Source organism: Pipistrellus kuhlii, unplaced genomic scaffold, assembly GCF_014108245.1.
Source record: "Pipistrellus kuhlii isolate mPipKuh1 unplaced genomic scaffold, mPipKuh1.p scaffold_m20_p_42, whole genome shotgun sequence".
Lineage (NCBI taxonomy): Eukaryota > Metazoa > Chordata > Mammalia > Chiroptera > Vespertilionidae > Pipistrellus > Pipistrellus kuhlii.
Window position 1 is genome coordinate 2150883 of NW_023425543.1, and position 17546 is coordinate 2168428.

The 17546-nt window shown below is 48.9% G+C and overlaps 1 protein-coding gene across 1 annotated transcript in view; it reads left to right on the forward strand.

Moving 5' to 3' along the window:
* The window catches only part of MCTP2 (multiple C2 and transmembrane domain containing 2), a 105120-nt gene that overhangs the window by 15689 nt on the left and 71885 nt on the right, over window positions 1-17546 (forward strand). Inside the window, exons 2-7 of the mRNA XM_036411842.2 lie at window positions 1071-1583; window positions 5523-5585; window positions 6635-6743; window positions 13740-13882; window positions 15138-15214; window positions 15723-15834. Coding sequence (XP_036267735.1) covers window positions 1125-1583; window positions 5523-5585; window positions 6635-6743; window positions 13740-13882; window positions 15138-15214; window positions 15723-15834 — 963 coding nt within the window. The 5' untranslated portion in view covers window positions 1071-1124. The remainder of the gene's footprint in view (window positions 1-1070; window positions 1584-5522; window positions 5586-6634; window positions 6744-13739; window positions 13883-15137; window positions 15215-15722; window positions 15835-17546) is intronic.

Here is a 17546-nt window from a genome sequence, read left to right on the forward strand (position 1 = left end):
CAATATTTCTTTTTGTCTTTCCCTCTAGCTTTCCACTCTCTCTAAAAATATCCTCAGGTGAGATTAAAATAAATAAATAAATAAATAATTAAAAGTATACACACAGTGACCAGATTATGATGATCTCTGAATGCATAATAAACTGGCCCACTCAGTGTATATTCTATATAATAAAAGGCTAATATGAAAATGATCCCATTGACCAGGAGTTCGAGCAGCAGGCAGGCCGGCCAACTGCCCATGTCCCCTCCCTCTGGCCAGGCTGGCCAGACCCCACCCCCATGCACCAGTTCATGCACCAGGCCTCATATATGGCCCGGTGCATGAATGGCAATATTATTATGATCCCTGAACACATAAAAATCTGGCGACTCAGTGTGTATATACCTTATAATCCAGCTCCCCCTTTTCTGAGTTTTTATCCAAAGGATATGAGCTCAGTATCTCAAAGTGATATCTGCACGCCCTTGTCCACTGCAGCTTTATTCACAGCAGCCCAGATGCAGGAACAACCTAAAACGTCCATCCTGGGATGAATGGATAAAGAAAATGTGTTACCCATTCTGGGTGGGAAAAGTAGGTTTACACTTGTTGGTATGGAAAAGAATACAATGCTTAATAAATAGTAATAGAAGAATTAACTCTGTGTTTTGCATACTCACAACTGTAAGCCTGCTCTTGCCTTCCCATGTATATATGGTGGAATATTATATACCCGTGAAGAAAGAAGGAATTGCTTCCATTTACAACAGCATGTAGGAACCCGGAGGGCGTTATGCTGAGTGAAATAAGCCATCTTCCTAGGAAGCATTTACGTGTGTGTGTTTCAACCTAATCATTTCATTCATTGCTTTAACTTTTCCATAACTTCTTCAATTTAAAAAAAAAAAATCTTTTAAGAATCCAGTTCTCTAAGCTTTTCCCGATCTCTGTGGATGTGACCAATCACATGCTTCCATCTCGATCCCTTCCCGGAAAGGGTACACTTTCCGAGTCACCTTTCCCCCTTTCCTGGGCCCTGACGCCACAGAGACGATTCACGTCCCTTCTCCTCCCGTTCTGTTTTCCAGGAGCCGCTGAGCTTCCCACGGGCGGCCGTCTCTTTCGAGGGTCTTCATGCAGCCATGGATCTGGATAAACCCTCCGTCTGGGGCTCCTTCAAACAGCGGACCAGGCCTCTGCTGCTCAACCTGAGCAAGAGGAAGGCAAAGAAGCACCCGGACAAACCCCTGGGCTCCCGGGAGCCGCATCATCATCATCACCTCGACCGCCGCCTCAGCCTCTCAGTCCCCGACCTCCTGGAGGCCCAGGCCTTGGCCCCGGAGGGCGGGCCGTACTCCGGGGCCCAGTCGTCCTACACCTCCGTGCCCAGCAGCCTGTCCACGGCCGGGATCGCGCCCGGGAGCTGCAGCGGCTCCTTGAAGCAGTCGGAAGAGGAGCTGGACTGGAGCCAGGAAGAGGCAGGCCACCTGCAGGCGGCAGACACGGACCCCGAGGAGACCTACGCCTCGCCAGCCGCCGGCCTCCGCGACCTGCTGCCGCCGAAGGCGCCCCCGGGGGAGGATGCTCCGGAGGAGCCCGAGGTGAGGCCCCAGCCGGCACCCCCGTCCCTGTGCTTTCTGTCTTCTTCTGTATTTACATTTATTCAAGTTTTATTTCATTTTTATTGTTGTTGTTTATTAATATTGATTTTTTTCTGCAGAGAGAAAGAGAGAGGGATAGAGAGTCAGAAACACCCTTGAGTAGGGGTGTCGAACTCAATCAGAGAAGGGGCCAAAATCTAAAATCCAGCCTAAATCGCGGGCTGAATGGTTTACTGAACAGTCATAAACTGTCATTGTGATGGAAACGCAGCGGAGTGCAGTGATGACAGCGCGGTGCGGGCCACATTGCAAGGCCTGGCGGGACGGATTTGGCCCGCGGGCCTTGTGTTTGACACATGTGCCCTTGAGAGAGAAACATCAATCAGCTGCCTCCTGCACGCCCCCCGCCCCCCCCCCACCAGGGATGTGCCCGCAACCAAGGTACATGCCCTTGATCGGAATCGAACCTGGGACCTTTCAGTTCGCAGGCCGACGCTCCGTGCACTGAGCCAGACCGGTTAGGGCTATATTCATTTAATTAAAAAAAATATTTTTATTGGTTTCTGAGAGGAAGGGAGAGGGAGAGAGAGAGAGAGAAGCATTCATGATGAGAGAGAATCATGGATCAGCTGCCTCCTGCACGCCCCCTACTGGGCTTGGAGCCTGAGATCCGGGCATGTGCCCTGACCGGGAATCGAACCCTGACCTCCTGGGCTTCACAAGTCGATGCTCAACTACAGAGCCGTGCCAGCCAGGCTATTTTTATTTTTAATTTAATCAATTTATTTATCTATTTTTGTATTTGCTTATTTATAAAGTTTATCTTTCTTGGTGGAAGTATTACATATGTCCCCTTTCTCCCCATTGACCGCTCCTGGCCCGCCCCCACCCCCACCCCCATCCCAGGCCCCAGGCCTTAACCGCACCATTATCTGCTGCCTCCTCCCTCTTTTTCATCTCAGCGAGTGCCCTTGGAGGACCGGATTAGGAACTATCTCCGTGGTTAGCGTGGATGGAGCGGCGTATCGATCGCACCAAGTGTCCCCATCAGTTTTCGGGTTGACCTCTGTGTACTTTGAGACCATTACGAAAACCCTTTCTCGGACACTTTAAGGCTTTAAAAGGCCTATTGGATGAGTTTTCCTTTTATCCATCTCCTAGCAAAGAAAGAAAGAGCATAACTTTTTCTCTAAAATTGCCAAGTGTGTGTGTGTCTGTCCCCCTCTCTCTCTCTTTACACCATTGCCTAGGTCGCCGGTTGGATTCCTGGTCCGGGCACTTGCTCAGGTTGCGGGCTGACCCCCAGTTTGGGGGTGTGGGGGTGTGGAGGGCCTGCAGGAGGCAGCCAGTCAATAATGTTTCTCATCATGGATGATTCTGTCTCTCGCTCTTTCTCTCTCCCTACCTCCTCTTTCTCTAAAATCAGTAAAAAGTCATTTTTTCCCTTTAAAAAAATATATTTTATTGATTCTTTATAGAGAGGAAGAGAGAGGGATAGAGAGTTAGAAACATTGAAGAGAGAGAATCATCGATCAGCTGCCTCTTGCACCTCCCCCCCCCCCCACTGGGGATGTGCCCGCAACCCAGGTACATGCCCTTGACTGGAATCGAACCTGGGACCTTTCAGTCCGCAGGCCGACGCTCTAGCCACTGAGCCACACCGGTTTTGGCAGTAAAAACTTCAAAAAATAAATAAAAGCAGGGATAATGATAGTGTTGGAACGTGCACTTCATCACGATCAATAACTAATAATCAGGAACCATCCTCCCCATGCGATCTCCCCCCGTGCACGCCCTCCCCTAACGCTCTGCTTGGCAGTCGGGGTTTGAAACCACCAGCCTGGGCGCTGGCTTCTGAGGACGAGCTGAGCGGCTGAGAAGAGAGCCCTAGTGGGATATTTCTAGAAGCTGCTCGGCAACCACAGAGCTTCAGTTTGGCGACCACAGAGACGCACAATGACAAACCGCAGAGCGGAGACAGCCTGCCGCCCTCGGAATGAAGACCAGCGCCAGCCGCTCCCCACACCGGCCACGTGCTCTGTGGCTATTTCTGTTCCAGCTCAGAAATCATTGCTCCCCCCCACCGGGTTCCTGCCCCAGGCGTGTCAACCACATCCCATGCCCCCCACCCCCCGCTCAGAGGACCTGGCCTCTGTTTTTCTGCTCCCCTCCCTCCCTCCCTCCCTCCTTCCCGGATGGTAAGTACCTACTATGTGCTGGTCCTGACAAAAATCCACTTCTTCCTGAAGGTTCTATTTTGAACGGGGGGCAGGCTGTAGATATTTGCAGAGCAATCAATTTTATTATTATTATTATTATTATTATTATTATTATTATTATTTTACAGAGAGGAAGGGAGAGGGCGAGAGAGTTACTGTATTTTCCAGCGTATAAGACGACCCCCCTAATTTTACAGTTAAAACAGGTTTAGGCCTATATTCGCTGTATAAGACTACCCCCCACTGAGCAGGCTTTTCACTAGAACACTGTAGCTTCGGGTACAGAACACGTATAATTTGCATGGCATAAAAAGCCTGCTCGGATTGGCTGAGTCAGAGAGGCGGTCTATTAAAAAAAGAACTGGTGTTGCCTCGGAAGTGGGGGGTGGTCTTATACAGCGAATATAGGCCTAAACCTATGTTTTCACTGTAAAAATTAGGGGGTCGTCTTATACGCCGGAAAATACGGCGTATAAGAAACATTGATGAGAGAGAAACATCCATCAGCTGCCTCCTGCACACCCCCTACTGGGGATGTGCCCACAACCAAGGTACATGCCCTTGACCGGAATCGAACCTGGGACCCTTCAGTCAGTAGGCCGACGCTCTATCCACTGAGCCACACCGGCCAGGGCAGAACAATCGATTTAATGGAGGAAAAACCATGCAGGAAAGGAGATTGGGAGCGCGGGGGGTGGAGGCGTTCAGTTTTTAACAGAATAGCCAGCCAGGAAGGACCGCTTCTGAGATACAGCATTTAAGAAAGGAACTGCCCAGCCCTCGGGCCTCAGTGATTGAGCGTCCAGGACCTAGGAACCAGGAGGTCACGGTTTGATTCCCGGTCAGGGCACATGCCCGGGTTGTGAGCTCAATCCCCAGTGGGGATCATGCAGAAGGCAGCCGACCCATGGTTCTCTCTCATCATGGATGTTTCTCTCTCTCCCTGGCTCTCTTCCTCTCTGAAATCAATAAAAATATATTTTAAAAACAACAACAACAACAACATGCGTTTCCACTTTTTGGTTGTAGAGGTGCTGGGCCCAAGAGGGTCTGGTCTGAGGAAGGTCTTTCCCATCCCATTTTGAAATGTTTTCTGCCTACTTAGCAAGCCTGGTTCTCGGGCTCCTGAGCTGCCCGCTCCCGCTGATGGCAGGGGGGCCAGACAGGCCCACGGGGAGGGACCCGGGAGGAAGCGTGGCCACAGATGACAAACCGGGGGTGGGGAGGGCCAGTGGGAGGCGGATCGGGCCTTATCTGTGCTCCGATCACTGACTAAGATGGCAGAGGTCGCAGCCAGAGGGACCGCACTGACTCACTCTGGACCTGCCATGCGTGGAGGGAACCCACACACCTGAAACCGGGCACGCAAATGGCAGGTTCCCTGAGGGAAAGACCTGGAACAGGACTTCCTTGTAGGTTAATATTCTTTTTAAAAAAAAAATAAATATATTTTTTATTGACTTTTTACAGAGAAGAAGGGAGAGGGAGAGAGAGTCAGAAACATCGATGAGAGAGAAACATCCATCAGCTGCCTCCTGCACACCCCGCACTGGGGATGTGCCCGCAACCAAGGTACACGCCCTTGACTGGAATCGAACCCGGGACCCTTCAGTCCGCAGGCTGATGCTCTATCCACTGAGCCACACCGGTTAGGGTGGGTTGATATTCGTTTGCTTTTTTTATTTTTTAAAGCAGGGTTATCTTTTCCTTTTATTTTCAGAAGCTCTGTGGCAGTGGCGATCTGAGCGTGTCTATGACGTCCCACCAGTTTGAAGAACAGCCTGTGAGTGACAGCCCTTTAAAACCGATAAACACGGCAAGTCCCCATTCTAAGTGTTTCCTATTCCGTGTCCCGGATCTGCATCGCTTTGCCTGGTTTCTTTATTTAAAGAATGCTCACCCGTATCCACTGACAAAGGCCTTAAGCAGTGATAGCCGGGAGATATTAATTCAGTGCGTATTGATCTGGGAGCCTGGCATAGATCCTTCTAAAAATACAGAGAAGCTATGAAATCGGGTGCCGCAGAGCAGGAGACAAGGCCATTTTCAAAGTGCTGTGAAACAGGGACGGGAACACTTCCCAGAGAGGACCGTCCAGGGTGACTTAGCCGCAGGGTCGATGAAGTTGAAGATCAAGTCAGTGAACAATCAGTTATTGCTCCTGCCCTTTTCTCTTTGCAATGGCAGACATGGGGACTAGGGCAGAACTCAAGTCCCAAACGTGAATGGCATCCACTGAATAAGTATATTCAAAACTAGACTTGCCTTGAACTTGAGGGCCTGTACGGGTTGATGCATTCACTCCCACAGAAGGGAGTGGACAGCGTCGTGGGGAGGTGAGACTGTGAGGGGAAGCAGAAGAGACGCCATTGTGGGGTCGGGGAAAGACAGAAGGGCACCAGACAGAGACACTGTCCCATGTGGACGCAGACGAGGGCCGTGTGTCCGATGGACGGGCTGGCTCAGTGGGTTGGCAGCTGAGTGGTTATGTACTGAAATGATTTCCTTTTTTTAAAAATATATCTCTATTGATTTCAGAGAGAGTAAGAGAGAGAGAAACATCAATGATGAGAGAGAATCATGGACCGGCTGCCTCCTGCACGCCCCACACTGGGGATCTAGCCCGCAACCCAGGCTTGTGCCCTGACCGGGAATCGAACCGTGACCTCCTGGCTCCTAGGTCGATGCTGAACCACTGAGCCGCGCTGGGAGCCCAGAGGGAGCTCGGTCTTAAAGACTGGCCGTTGGAGTGTCCATTTCCCCATGTTATAATTAGGAGGGTTTCGGAAATTCTCTCCCCTGACCACTGACCTTACCTCTCCCCCCGTGCAGACCATCGGGGAAGCCAGCGACGGCCTGAGCAACCTGCCCAGCCCCTTCGCCTACCTCCTCACCATCCACCTGAAGGAGGGCCGGAATCTGGTCATCCGGGACCGCTGTGGTAAGGCCCACTCCGCCTCGCACTCTGTAGCCTTGCTCTCCACCCTGGTGTCCATGTGGATAGCAAACCCTTTTATTTATTTTTATTTTTTTTAATTGACTTCAGAGGGGAAAGGAGAGGGAGAGAGAGAGAGAGAGAAACATCAACGATGAGAGAGAATCATGGATCTGCTGCCTCCCACACTGCCCCCTACTGGGGATCGAGACTGTAACCCCAGACAGGTGCCCTGACCGGGAATCGAACCGTGACCTTCTGGTGCATAGGTTGACGCTCAACCACTGAGCCGCACCGGTAGCCGGCCGGGCGGCCGACCCTTTCTATCTCAGCATGGTTTGCAACACACAGAACCTCATCTCTAAGCCTCCCCGGAAGCCAAGGTGTTTGCAGCAAATGACGTAATCATACCGAGAACCTTCTTATTCTTTGTTAGTAGCAAATTAGGAATAATCTATATATTATATATATATATATAAAAGCCCGTGGCCCTAATGCCAAAATGACCAAAGACCAGCATGGGTGGGCGGGGCTGTGCAATCTCGCGCACTGGGCTTCTAGCAATAATGATAATCATCACCATATACAGTTGTTTGAATGGAACTGAACTTACTGTAACAGCTTGATGCCCAAGAAAGTGTTCCGTTCTTGTCCTACTTCAATTATCGGCGAGAAAGATGTGAATAACCCTTATTATAAAGTTATCCAACGTGCACGTAGATCGCAATGCCCTCTGAGCCCTGCCCCCCGCTTCCTGCCCCCAAATCCTTGACCTCACAGGATGATTGACCTTACCCTATTGGTCGCTGGGACTGTGTCTTAGAGCTGGTAGTGCTAGTGCCAGCAGCCCTGTTCTCCAGGCCTCTTGTTCTGGGAAAGATGCTTAACTCCCCTTAAATTCTAGAAGACTGGGTTGCTGGCGCCCTCTGGTGGCCACACTGCAGTATTGCAGAAGGGAAAGCAAAGTTCTTGGGCAGGAGTTAGTTCAGGGTAACATGACCAGGGCCAGCAACATCAGCTGGCTGTAGGCGGGAAGGTTGAGGGTCGGTGTGAGTTTTAGGCGATGAAGGTTCGTGACCCATGCTTTCAGCAACCTGCTCTCCTTCTCCATTCGCGGCACAGGTAGAAAGTTGAGCGTTGTTTCTAGAACATTCCAAGAGGAATACATGAACAGGAAGGAAAAAAAAATAATAATTTTCCTATTTGGTTTAGACCAGGGGTGGGGAACATGCCGTCTGCAGGCCTTGGTCCTCGAAATCATTTGGTCAGGGAACAATGGAAAGCAGGTAAGGGTCATAGATGCTGGACACAGACCACCCAGGTGTGAATACCAGCTCTGATACCAGGTAGCAATGACTGTGAGGACTCACCTGGTGTGTGTGTGTGTGTGTACTTGTGGGATTTGTGAGGATGTGTGTGGGGTCACATGGTAATCTATATATATAAAAGCCTAAGTGATCATTATGACTGAACAGCCGGTCGCTATGATGCGCACTGACCACCAGGGGGGCAGACACTCAACCCAGGAGCTGCCTTCTGGTGGTCAGTGTGCTCCTGTAGCCAACCTCCTGCAGCCCCTCCCCCTGGCTGACAACCTCCCGTGACCCCTCCCTTTGGCCAGCCAAACTCCCATAACCCTGGTCACCAGCCAGGCCGAGGGACCCCACCTGTGCACGAATTTGTGCACTGGGCCTCTAGTTATACAATAAGTTTGTTTATACATTTTTTTTTGTTGCTAAAATCTTTTTGAGTCTTACATCCTATTATAAAGAGTTTATTTTTGTACCTAGAAAGGCGTTGTGTGTCTCGAGAGAGAGGCACATTAGCCCCGTGTTTATTCTCTTTTCTGTGTGGTTTGATGGTTTTCATTAATCGCTTTGATCTGCTCGAGTTTATTTTGATTTCCGGCCCAGCATGGGGACTTCGTTTTACTTTTTTTTTTTAACCAAATGGCTATTTAATTTCCCCAGTGATTCGATTGCCACGTTTTAATCGTGCACTAAAATGCAATCCATATTTTATTAGGGTCCGCTTGGATTTCTCTTTGAGTCTCACAGATGTATTGTTTTGTTCAGGTTTAGTTATATCGAAAGGTCACTCTCCATCTTTTTTAGTTTGCAAAATCCTGGCGTTTGCTTCACCTGGGAGTACCTTCTCTGAACACCAGGTGGCGTGAGACCACTGGGTGCTGTGAGGGAGCAACCCAGCTACCTCTGGCCAGCGTCACTGAAAGATGGTCATTCCAATGAATATACTAGAGGCCCAGTGAACAAAATTCGTACATGGTGGGGGGGAGGGTGGTATCCCTCAGCCCAATGTGAAAAGTTCAGTCCTACTTAAATAGCCATTTGTACACCCACACACACCCACACACACATATAAATATATATACACTGAATGGCCAGATTATTATGATCTCTGAACACATAATAATCTGGCCACTCAGTGTATGTGTATTAAAATAAAAGAATTTTAAAAATACATACTTATATATATTAGAGGCCCAGTGCATGAATTTGTGCATGGGTGGGGTCCGGCCAGCCTGGCCAGGGGGAGGGGACATGGGCGGTTGGCCGGCCTGCCTGCTGGTTGAATTCTTGGTCAAGGGGACCATTTGCATATTAGCCTTTTATTCTATAGGATATACACTGAGTGGCCAGATGATTATGCGCTCAGAGATCATCATAATCTGGCCACTCAGTGTGTGTGTGTGTGTGTGTGTGTGTATTTAAAAGACTTTTCTAGAGCTTCTTTCAGAAATTGGATTTTGGCCCATTGCTCGGAAATTATTACATTACAGAGCCCACCCACAGGCAGGGTTTTGTTCAAGGAGCACTTGAGGTTCTACACACGGTGGGCTTATTGGGGTGTGGGCTGGCCATGGCCCCTTCGGGTCCCATTAGTGGATGCCCCCACTTGGCATCCTGTGAGGATCAAACCTCCTTCCCTTCCCCTTCAGGAACAGAGACTTCGCTCTGTAAGGAAAAACAGCTTCTTCTTTCCCACATGAGCAGGAAAAAGGCCCTCTCCGTTTCCAGCATGCCGGCTGTGGTTTCTGAAAGGGGCGGTTAAGAATGCAGCGGGCACTTGGCCTCGGTGCGGGCTGAAACTTTTTGCGTTAGCCACTAGAGGGCAGCAGCATCTGCTCAAAAAATCTCCAGAGCACAAGACGCTCCAGTAACACGGTTCCTGATGACTCACTCTTCTGAGGATCCATTTGAGTTTCTGTGTGTCCCTCTCACTGAGATGCCTGCTATTTGCTTCGAATTGAACTGGCATAGTGCTCTGGCATCTTCAGTGCGTCACCATAGGCTTGGAGTAGGGTGCTAGCCAGGAGTTATGAATACTTAGTGACTTCTTTTTTTTTTTTTTAAGATTTTTATTGATGTCAGAGAGGAAGGGAGGGGGAGAGAGAGAGAGATGGAAACATCCATGATGAGAGAGAATCATGGATCGGCCACATCTTGTACAACCCCCCCCCCCCCCCACTGGGGACCGAGCTCACAACCTGGGCACGTGTCCTTGACTGGAATTGAACCCGGGATCCTTCGGTCTGCAGGCCGACGCTCTGTCCACTGAGCCACACCGGCTAGGGCTGATTTTCAGGGGTTTTTTTGTACTCGTTCCGTGGAAACTTACCTGGCTGCTGGGTAAAGCTAGCAATGGAACTACTGGTCTGCAATGCGTTAAGTCGGTGGTCAGTAAACTGCGGCTCTTTGGCCCCTTGAGCGCGGCTCTTCCACAACACACCACGGCCTGGGCGAGTCTGTGTTGAAGAAGTGGCGTTAGAAGAAGTTCAAGTGTAAAAAAAAATGTGGCTCTCCGAAGAAATGTCCGTCGTTGTCCTGTTGGTATTTGGCTCCGTGGACTCATGAGTTTGCCGACCGCTGTCTCAGTCTGTGAAGCGGCGCTCCGAGTGAGAACACGGTCAGGAGCCTTCCCCAGGGGTTTCGGCGGCATAACCCCCCTCGCTCCTCGGAGGAGCATCTGTCCAGGAGACCATTCCCTGCGAAAGTCTGGGTTCTCTCATCGGGGGGTCTGGGGCCCCCTCTCCCATGTGCTCCGTGCCCTGCGCTGCGCTGTCTCGCCTCCCAGGATTCCCTGCTTCCGCCGGGTTCCCCTGCCTCCTGAATTATAAGCTGCTGCCAGATTTATATCTCTCCAGCTCGGCCCAGGTCACTCAGCTCTCCTGCTCATCAGCAAACCTGAGTTCCCTTCCCTCCTCACCCTCAAGTCATTCCAGATGGACCAAAGGCTTACGTGTCAAAAAAAAAATCTATCTATCTATCTATCTATATGAAAAAAGAAAAACTACAAAATCAGAGGGAGAAACATGGCTTTCAAATCCTATAGAGGAAATTGCTTCTAAGCGGAATGTCCGACAGCTCAGCAAATTTGGCCAAATAAAAACGAAAATGACTTATCGCGAGAAGTAAGGTCCATTTAAACAAATTATTATGACGCGATCTATAAAGCCGATGGCTGATTTCCATCATGAAGGACCCATTCAGATTCATAAGCAAACCAGGAACCGTTTGTTTGTTTATTTATTATCCTCACCCAAGGATATTTTTCCATTGATTTTTTTTAATATATATTTTTATTGATTTCGGAGGGATAGGGAGAGGGAGAGAGAGAGATGGAAACATCAGTGATGCGAGAAACTCATTGATTGGCTGCCTCCTGCAGGCTCCCTCCTGGGGGTGGAGCCCACAACCCAGGCATGTGCCCTTGACCGGAATGGAACCTGGGACCCTTCAGACTGTAGGCCGACGCTCTACCCACTGAGCCAGACGAGCTAGTGGCATTGATTTTTTTTTTTTTAAGGGAAAGACAGGGAGAAACAAAAATGTGAGAGAAACACATCGATTGCAATGTAAGGGTTGCCTCCTGCATGTAACCCTGACCAGGGCCCAGGCCAAGGAAGAGCCTGCAACCAAGGTGTAAGCCCTTGACCAGAATCGAACCCAGGACCCTCGGTCCGCATGCCGATGATGCTCTAACTACTGAGCAGACCCGGCTGGGGCGGCCTAGGTATTGGGAATTGGAAGGCGTGTCACTGGATGGGGTCCACATGGCAGAATCGGCGGCAGCCCCAGCCTGGAGGCACCGTCACCGGCCTCTCAGCATCTTCCCCCCCCCAAACCCCCTCCTCCCCCCCCCCCCCCCCCCCCGCCGAGCCTCATTGTGGACAAAGAAGCTCCCCATGAAAGGAGGTCAAAGTCCACCCATTGAGGTGTCATCCCGATGTCTGTATAATCCAGGAGCTGCCTTTCGGACCGGCCGACCCCTTTTCAGAGCTGCCTAGTTGAGATGTTTCATCCCTGACAGCCAGGCACTTAGGCTCCGAGAGAGAGAGAGGGGGAAAAAAAATCACCCCGCTGCCCCCCCTTTCTCTGACCCCCCCCCCCCGAACAATTAACGCCACGCCGGACGGACCCAAAACCCCCTCTCCTTGTCGGGCTCCGTCAGCCCCGGGCCCCTCCCCGATGACTCCCAGACACTAATATTTTCTTTGACGGGACGGCCGCCATTCACCCGTGAAACAGTGTGGACGTCATGCGGCTGTCAGGGAGCCTGGGGATTACCCAGCGTGCTTTGCTGGGGGGGAGAGGGGGACCGGGAGGCCCCGGTGTGAGATGTTTATTTGGAGAGCGGGCTGACAGGCATGAAGCCCTGATCCCACAGGGGCAATCTCATTTAATTAGAGGCCTCTTGTTATTATAGTTTTCCCTCCACTAGATAGATAGATAGATGGATGGATAGATGGATAGATAGAGAGATGGATAGATAGATGCCAGGATGATGGTTACAGGGGGTGGGGCAAGGGGGGGGGCGCATTGCTCACTCGCTGGTGAGTATTCAGTGGCTGTGAATGTGCTCATTTTTGCAATCCCGCCCAGAACTGCACTGAACTTGGCGTGTGTGCATGTGCATGTGCGTGCGTGCGTGCGTGCGTGTGTGCACGTGTGTGTGTGTGTGTGTGTGTGTGTGTGTGTGTGTCTGAGTTTAAACTAAAGGCAGCTGACTGGCCTTCTGCCCGCCCCATGTTGCCAAATTCCCAGTGTGACACTGGATCTCTGAATCTGTGTTGTCTCCTTTCTTCGTTTTTTGGTTTTGTTTTTTAGTTTATATATATATTTTTGATTTTTTACAGAGAAGGAGAGAGAGAAATAGAGAGTTAGAAACATCGCTGGGAGAGAAACATTGATCACCTGCCTCTTGCACCCCCCCCCCCACCCCCACTGAGGATGTGCCTGCAACTAAGGTCCATGCCCTTGACCAGAATCGAACCTGAGACCCTTCAGTCCACAGACCAACGCTCTACCCACTGAGCCACACCGGTTTTGGCCTCCCTGCCTTTCTTAAAGAGGGGTGGGCTTCTCCCCAGGACCCCGACATTGCCAGTGGGTTTCATGGCGGAAATTTGGGGGGCGGGGGAAGTACAGTGATGATATTCTCACAATGAAACAATGTAGCCAAAGCTCAAGAAACCCATTTATGCCCTAACTGGTGTGGCTCAGTGGATAGAGCATCAGCCTGCGGACTGACTGAAGGGTCCCAGGTTCAATTCCGGTCAAGGGCATGTACCTTGTTTGCGGGCACATCCCCAGTGGGGGGGGGGGTGTGCAAGAGGCAGCTGATCGATGACTCTTATCGATGTTTTTCTCTCCCTTCCTCTCTGTAAAAAATCAATAAAATATATATTAAAAAAAAAAAAAGCCCATTTATACCCCACCACGGATGGCAGAGACCAATGCATTATTCACGCCAAATTGGTCCGTATGTCCCTGCTCCCCACCTCCAGGGCCTGCAGGGTCTGGCCGGGGCCAAATTCGTGTCCTGGGTGCAGGCGCTCAAACGCTTTGAGCCCCGGGGAGCGTGCAAAGAGACTTGACTTAACGGAGAGATCCAGGCGTTCACGTACATTTGAAAAAAACACACAAAAAAAATAAAAAAAAATAAGAACCTTGTCTCAATCACTGGCTCCCTCTCTTAAAGGCACCAGCGACCCCTACGTGAAGTTCAAGCTGAATGGCAAGACGCTGTACAAAAGCAAAGTCATCTACAAGAACCTGAACCCGGTCTGGGACGAGATGGTCGTCCTGCCCATCCAGAGCCTCGATCAGAAGCTCCGCCTGAAGGTAATCGATGACCGATGGCCCTCCGATCGGCTCCCATAGGCAGATCCCTGCCCGCGTTAATTCTTTTATTGTTTGTATGCGCCGGGTTAAAAACACCCATACCAGCAGGGGCCGAAACCAGTGTGGCTCAGCAGATAGAGCATCGGCCTGTGGTCTGAAGGGTCCCGGGTTTGATTCTGGTCAAGGGCATGCACCTTGGTTGCGGGCACGTCCCCAGTAGAGGGTGTGCAGGAGGCAGCTGATGGATGACTCTCTCTCATCGATGTTTCTAGCTCTCTATCCTTCTCCCTTCCTCTCTGTAAAAAAAAAAAAAAAAAAAAAAATCAATAAAATACATTTAAAAAAAAAATACCAGCACGGGGAGGGCTGTCTCGAGGCCTCGCCGGCGATGTGCATTTCTCTCGGACCCACGAGATATGGGCCGTGCAGAAAACCCGCGTGGAAACCACATCCCCACTGACGGTGCTTAAACCGGCCGGATGTGGAGGAATTATGACCGGCAGTGAGTGGTGCTTCAAGCCTCTCTCATTAGGAATAACTTCATACTTAATAGAGCTTTAAGCCACTGGCTGTAAGCATTCATTGCTCTAACATCTGGGTTGGAAACGGCGTGAGCTGAGCGCAGGAGGCGATTGCTATAGAATATTTAGCAAATTCCCGTTTAATTGGCAGACCTGCCCGCCATGGAAAATACGAAATTTTAACGAGAGCCCGTGTAAGGCAACTGAGAGTGGCCCATTGTGTCTGAACGCATATGAACACTGCCTTCCAAGTATATTCTTTTTTTTTTTAATTAAAAAAATATATTTTATTGATCTTTTACAGAGAGGAGGGGAGAGGGACAGAGAGTGAGAGACATCAATGAGAGAGACATCGATCAGCTGCCTCCTGCACACCCCCGTACTGGGGATGTGCCCACAACCAAGGCACATGCCCTTGACCGGAATCGAACCCGGGACCTTTCAGTCCGCAGACCGACGCTCTATCCACTGAGCCACACCGGTTTCGGCTAGAAGTATATTCTGCTGTTTTGGGGCTGCATGGGCAAGTTATAGAATAATTTTTCTCCTCCCCATCGGCTTGGCTAGCTTTTCCTCTTGAACTGTGCTATGCAAATTGTGTTTTTTGTTTGTTTGTTTGTTTGTTTTTAAGAGCTAGCAGACCAAATGTAAAGTTCTCAGCCTATGACATGTAGGAATACATTTGACAGACGTGGTTTAGTGCATTCATGTGTGTCCCCGGTCCCCCTTTTAAGGTATACGACCGAGACTTGACGACGTCGGATTTCATGGGCTCTGCGTTTGTCAACCTCAGCGAACTCGAGCTGAACAGGTATCATCCTTTTTTTTTTTTTCCCCCTTCTCAGAGTGATGAATGAATTTCAGAGGGAACACAAGATCGTGTGAACTGGCATTTGCTGAGATCCAATGACAAAAAAGAAAGAGGGCCGGATGTGTCCTAGGTGAATGATTTTTGCTCCTCAGCTCCAAAATGGACTTTGTCAGCTATTAAACCCTCCACCCGATATGCTACAGTGTGCATTGAATTTCTCACTCTCACTTGAAATTAAAACCAGTGTTTACATTTCATCGGGTGGGCGAGAAGGCGAGAAGCAGTGAGCCAGCTGCTGAGTTAGGCAATGCCGCACAATGTCCTACTTTGAAGGTTTTATTTTCGGAATTTTGTGCTTTTTAATCTGGTGTCTAACCCTTATTCAGAGGGAGGGGCCCTTGACCATGGGTTTCTGGTGCATTCTAAGATGACACAGGACTGCCAGGAAGGGCTACTGTTACTTGTTGGTTTTGATTTTGTTTTTTGTTTGTTTGCGTTTTGCTTGTAGAACAACTGAACATATTTTAAAGTTGGAAGATCCAAACAGCTTAGAAGATGACATGGGCATGATCGTGCTAAATCTGAACCTCGTAGTCAAACAGGGTGACTTCAAGAGGCACGTGAGTATCCCCATTTGTTCTTTATGAGCAGTTTGGCTCAGTGGCTAGAGCGTCGGCCTGCGGACTGAAGGGTCCCAGGTTCGATTCTGGTCAAGGGCATGCACCTTGGTTGCAGACACATCCCCAGCAGGGAGTGTGCAGGAGGCAGCTGATGGGTGTTTTTCTCTCATCGATGTTTCTAACTCTCTATCCCTCTCCCTTCCTCTCTGTAAAACATCAATAAAATATATATTTTTTTTAAAAGAATTCTCCCTATTTGGGCTAGGAATATAGACAGCGCTACTATGTCTAAAATATGTATGTTGCTCATGGTTTGCTTTAAGCAGATAACGTGAAATGCATTTTTACTAAGTGTTCAGATTTTTACTTAAAATCTTCTTAGGGACTAGATACCTTGCATATTGTTCAATTACGAAAAGCAATTTTTCGTATTTAATTACTGCGTTGTACGTTTTTAAGACGACCAAGTATGAATTAGAAGCATTTCCGTTCCTTTCTCTTTTAGCCACCAAATTTTCTATGGAGAGTGCTTTAGGGAAGATAGAGATTTTGAACATTCTGCGGTCCGTTATATAGAAAATTCTAGTTAACGCTCAACCGGGTGCAAATTCCTGTCGTATCAACAAAGCTTTGGGTTTTATGATTGGAGTTTTGTCATTTTGAGCATCTATGGGACTACAAATAATAATCTTATTTCTATTCAGAGCCTATAATGAGACTCCACCAAGAATTAAAATAGTAACAAGTATTTTTGAAGCCAGCCGAAATACCTATTCAAAAAGGGGTGAAGCTGTGTGAGCATGAGCGAGTTTCTAACGGGGCATGCGTATAAATTAGGCCTCCATAATGCCTCTCGAATTGAGTCACTGGGGTGGGCGACAAGCATATTCCCCATCTTGACATCATCTTCGCTTGTCGTTGTAACTTATTTTCATGATGAAAATCAGGACTGATTTACTGGTGACTCGAGAGAAAAGGCTTCAGGAAGCCGAAAACCAGCCCTGGGACTTTTCAAACGCCAGAGGGTCAGCTAAATAGTTGCTATTTTTTAATTCAAACATCGTCCGAGGCTTTCCCTGGATGATAACGGAGGAAAAGACACCCCTCGCTTTAAAAAAAAAAAAAAATGTCAGCGTTCAAAAGTGAGGCCTCTTTAAAGCTGACATCTGGATGTTGAAAGGTCTTTAAGTTGCTGTTGAAAATGAATCTGTTTTTCTAGCGGACATAACAAAGAAGGGATTTTCTGTGGTACCCGACTCCCTGAGTTTGAATCCCGGCTCCCATATTTTCTAGAAGTTAAGTGAGCAGGTAAAAAATCCAGTGCCTCTCAGCCACAATTTCCTCCTGAGTGAATTGGAGATAAAAAAAAGAAAAAAAAGAAAGAAAAAAAAAAGCTTATTTTACAGAATCCCGAAGATTGAGATGATCAGTTGCAGAGTTTGGCATTACTCTATAGATGGTAGCTTTCGTATTGTAGTAAGCAGACAGTAATATTCATTCTGCACTTCTACCCATATTCATTTTATATGTCTTTTTTGATTATTATGGAGATTAAAAAAAAAATCACACGTCAAAAGGCCCTAAATAGCCTTGTGTACCTTTAAGATGGTAATTAATTTTGGCGTGTGTTTTGGGTTGGAATACTTGTCAATGTGTCACTGGGATAATACCAAAAAGACTGATTTTAGCACCCAGATTGTAGTATCCACAAC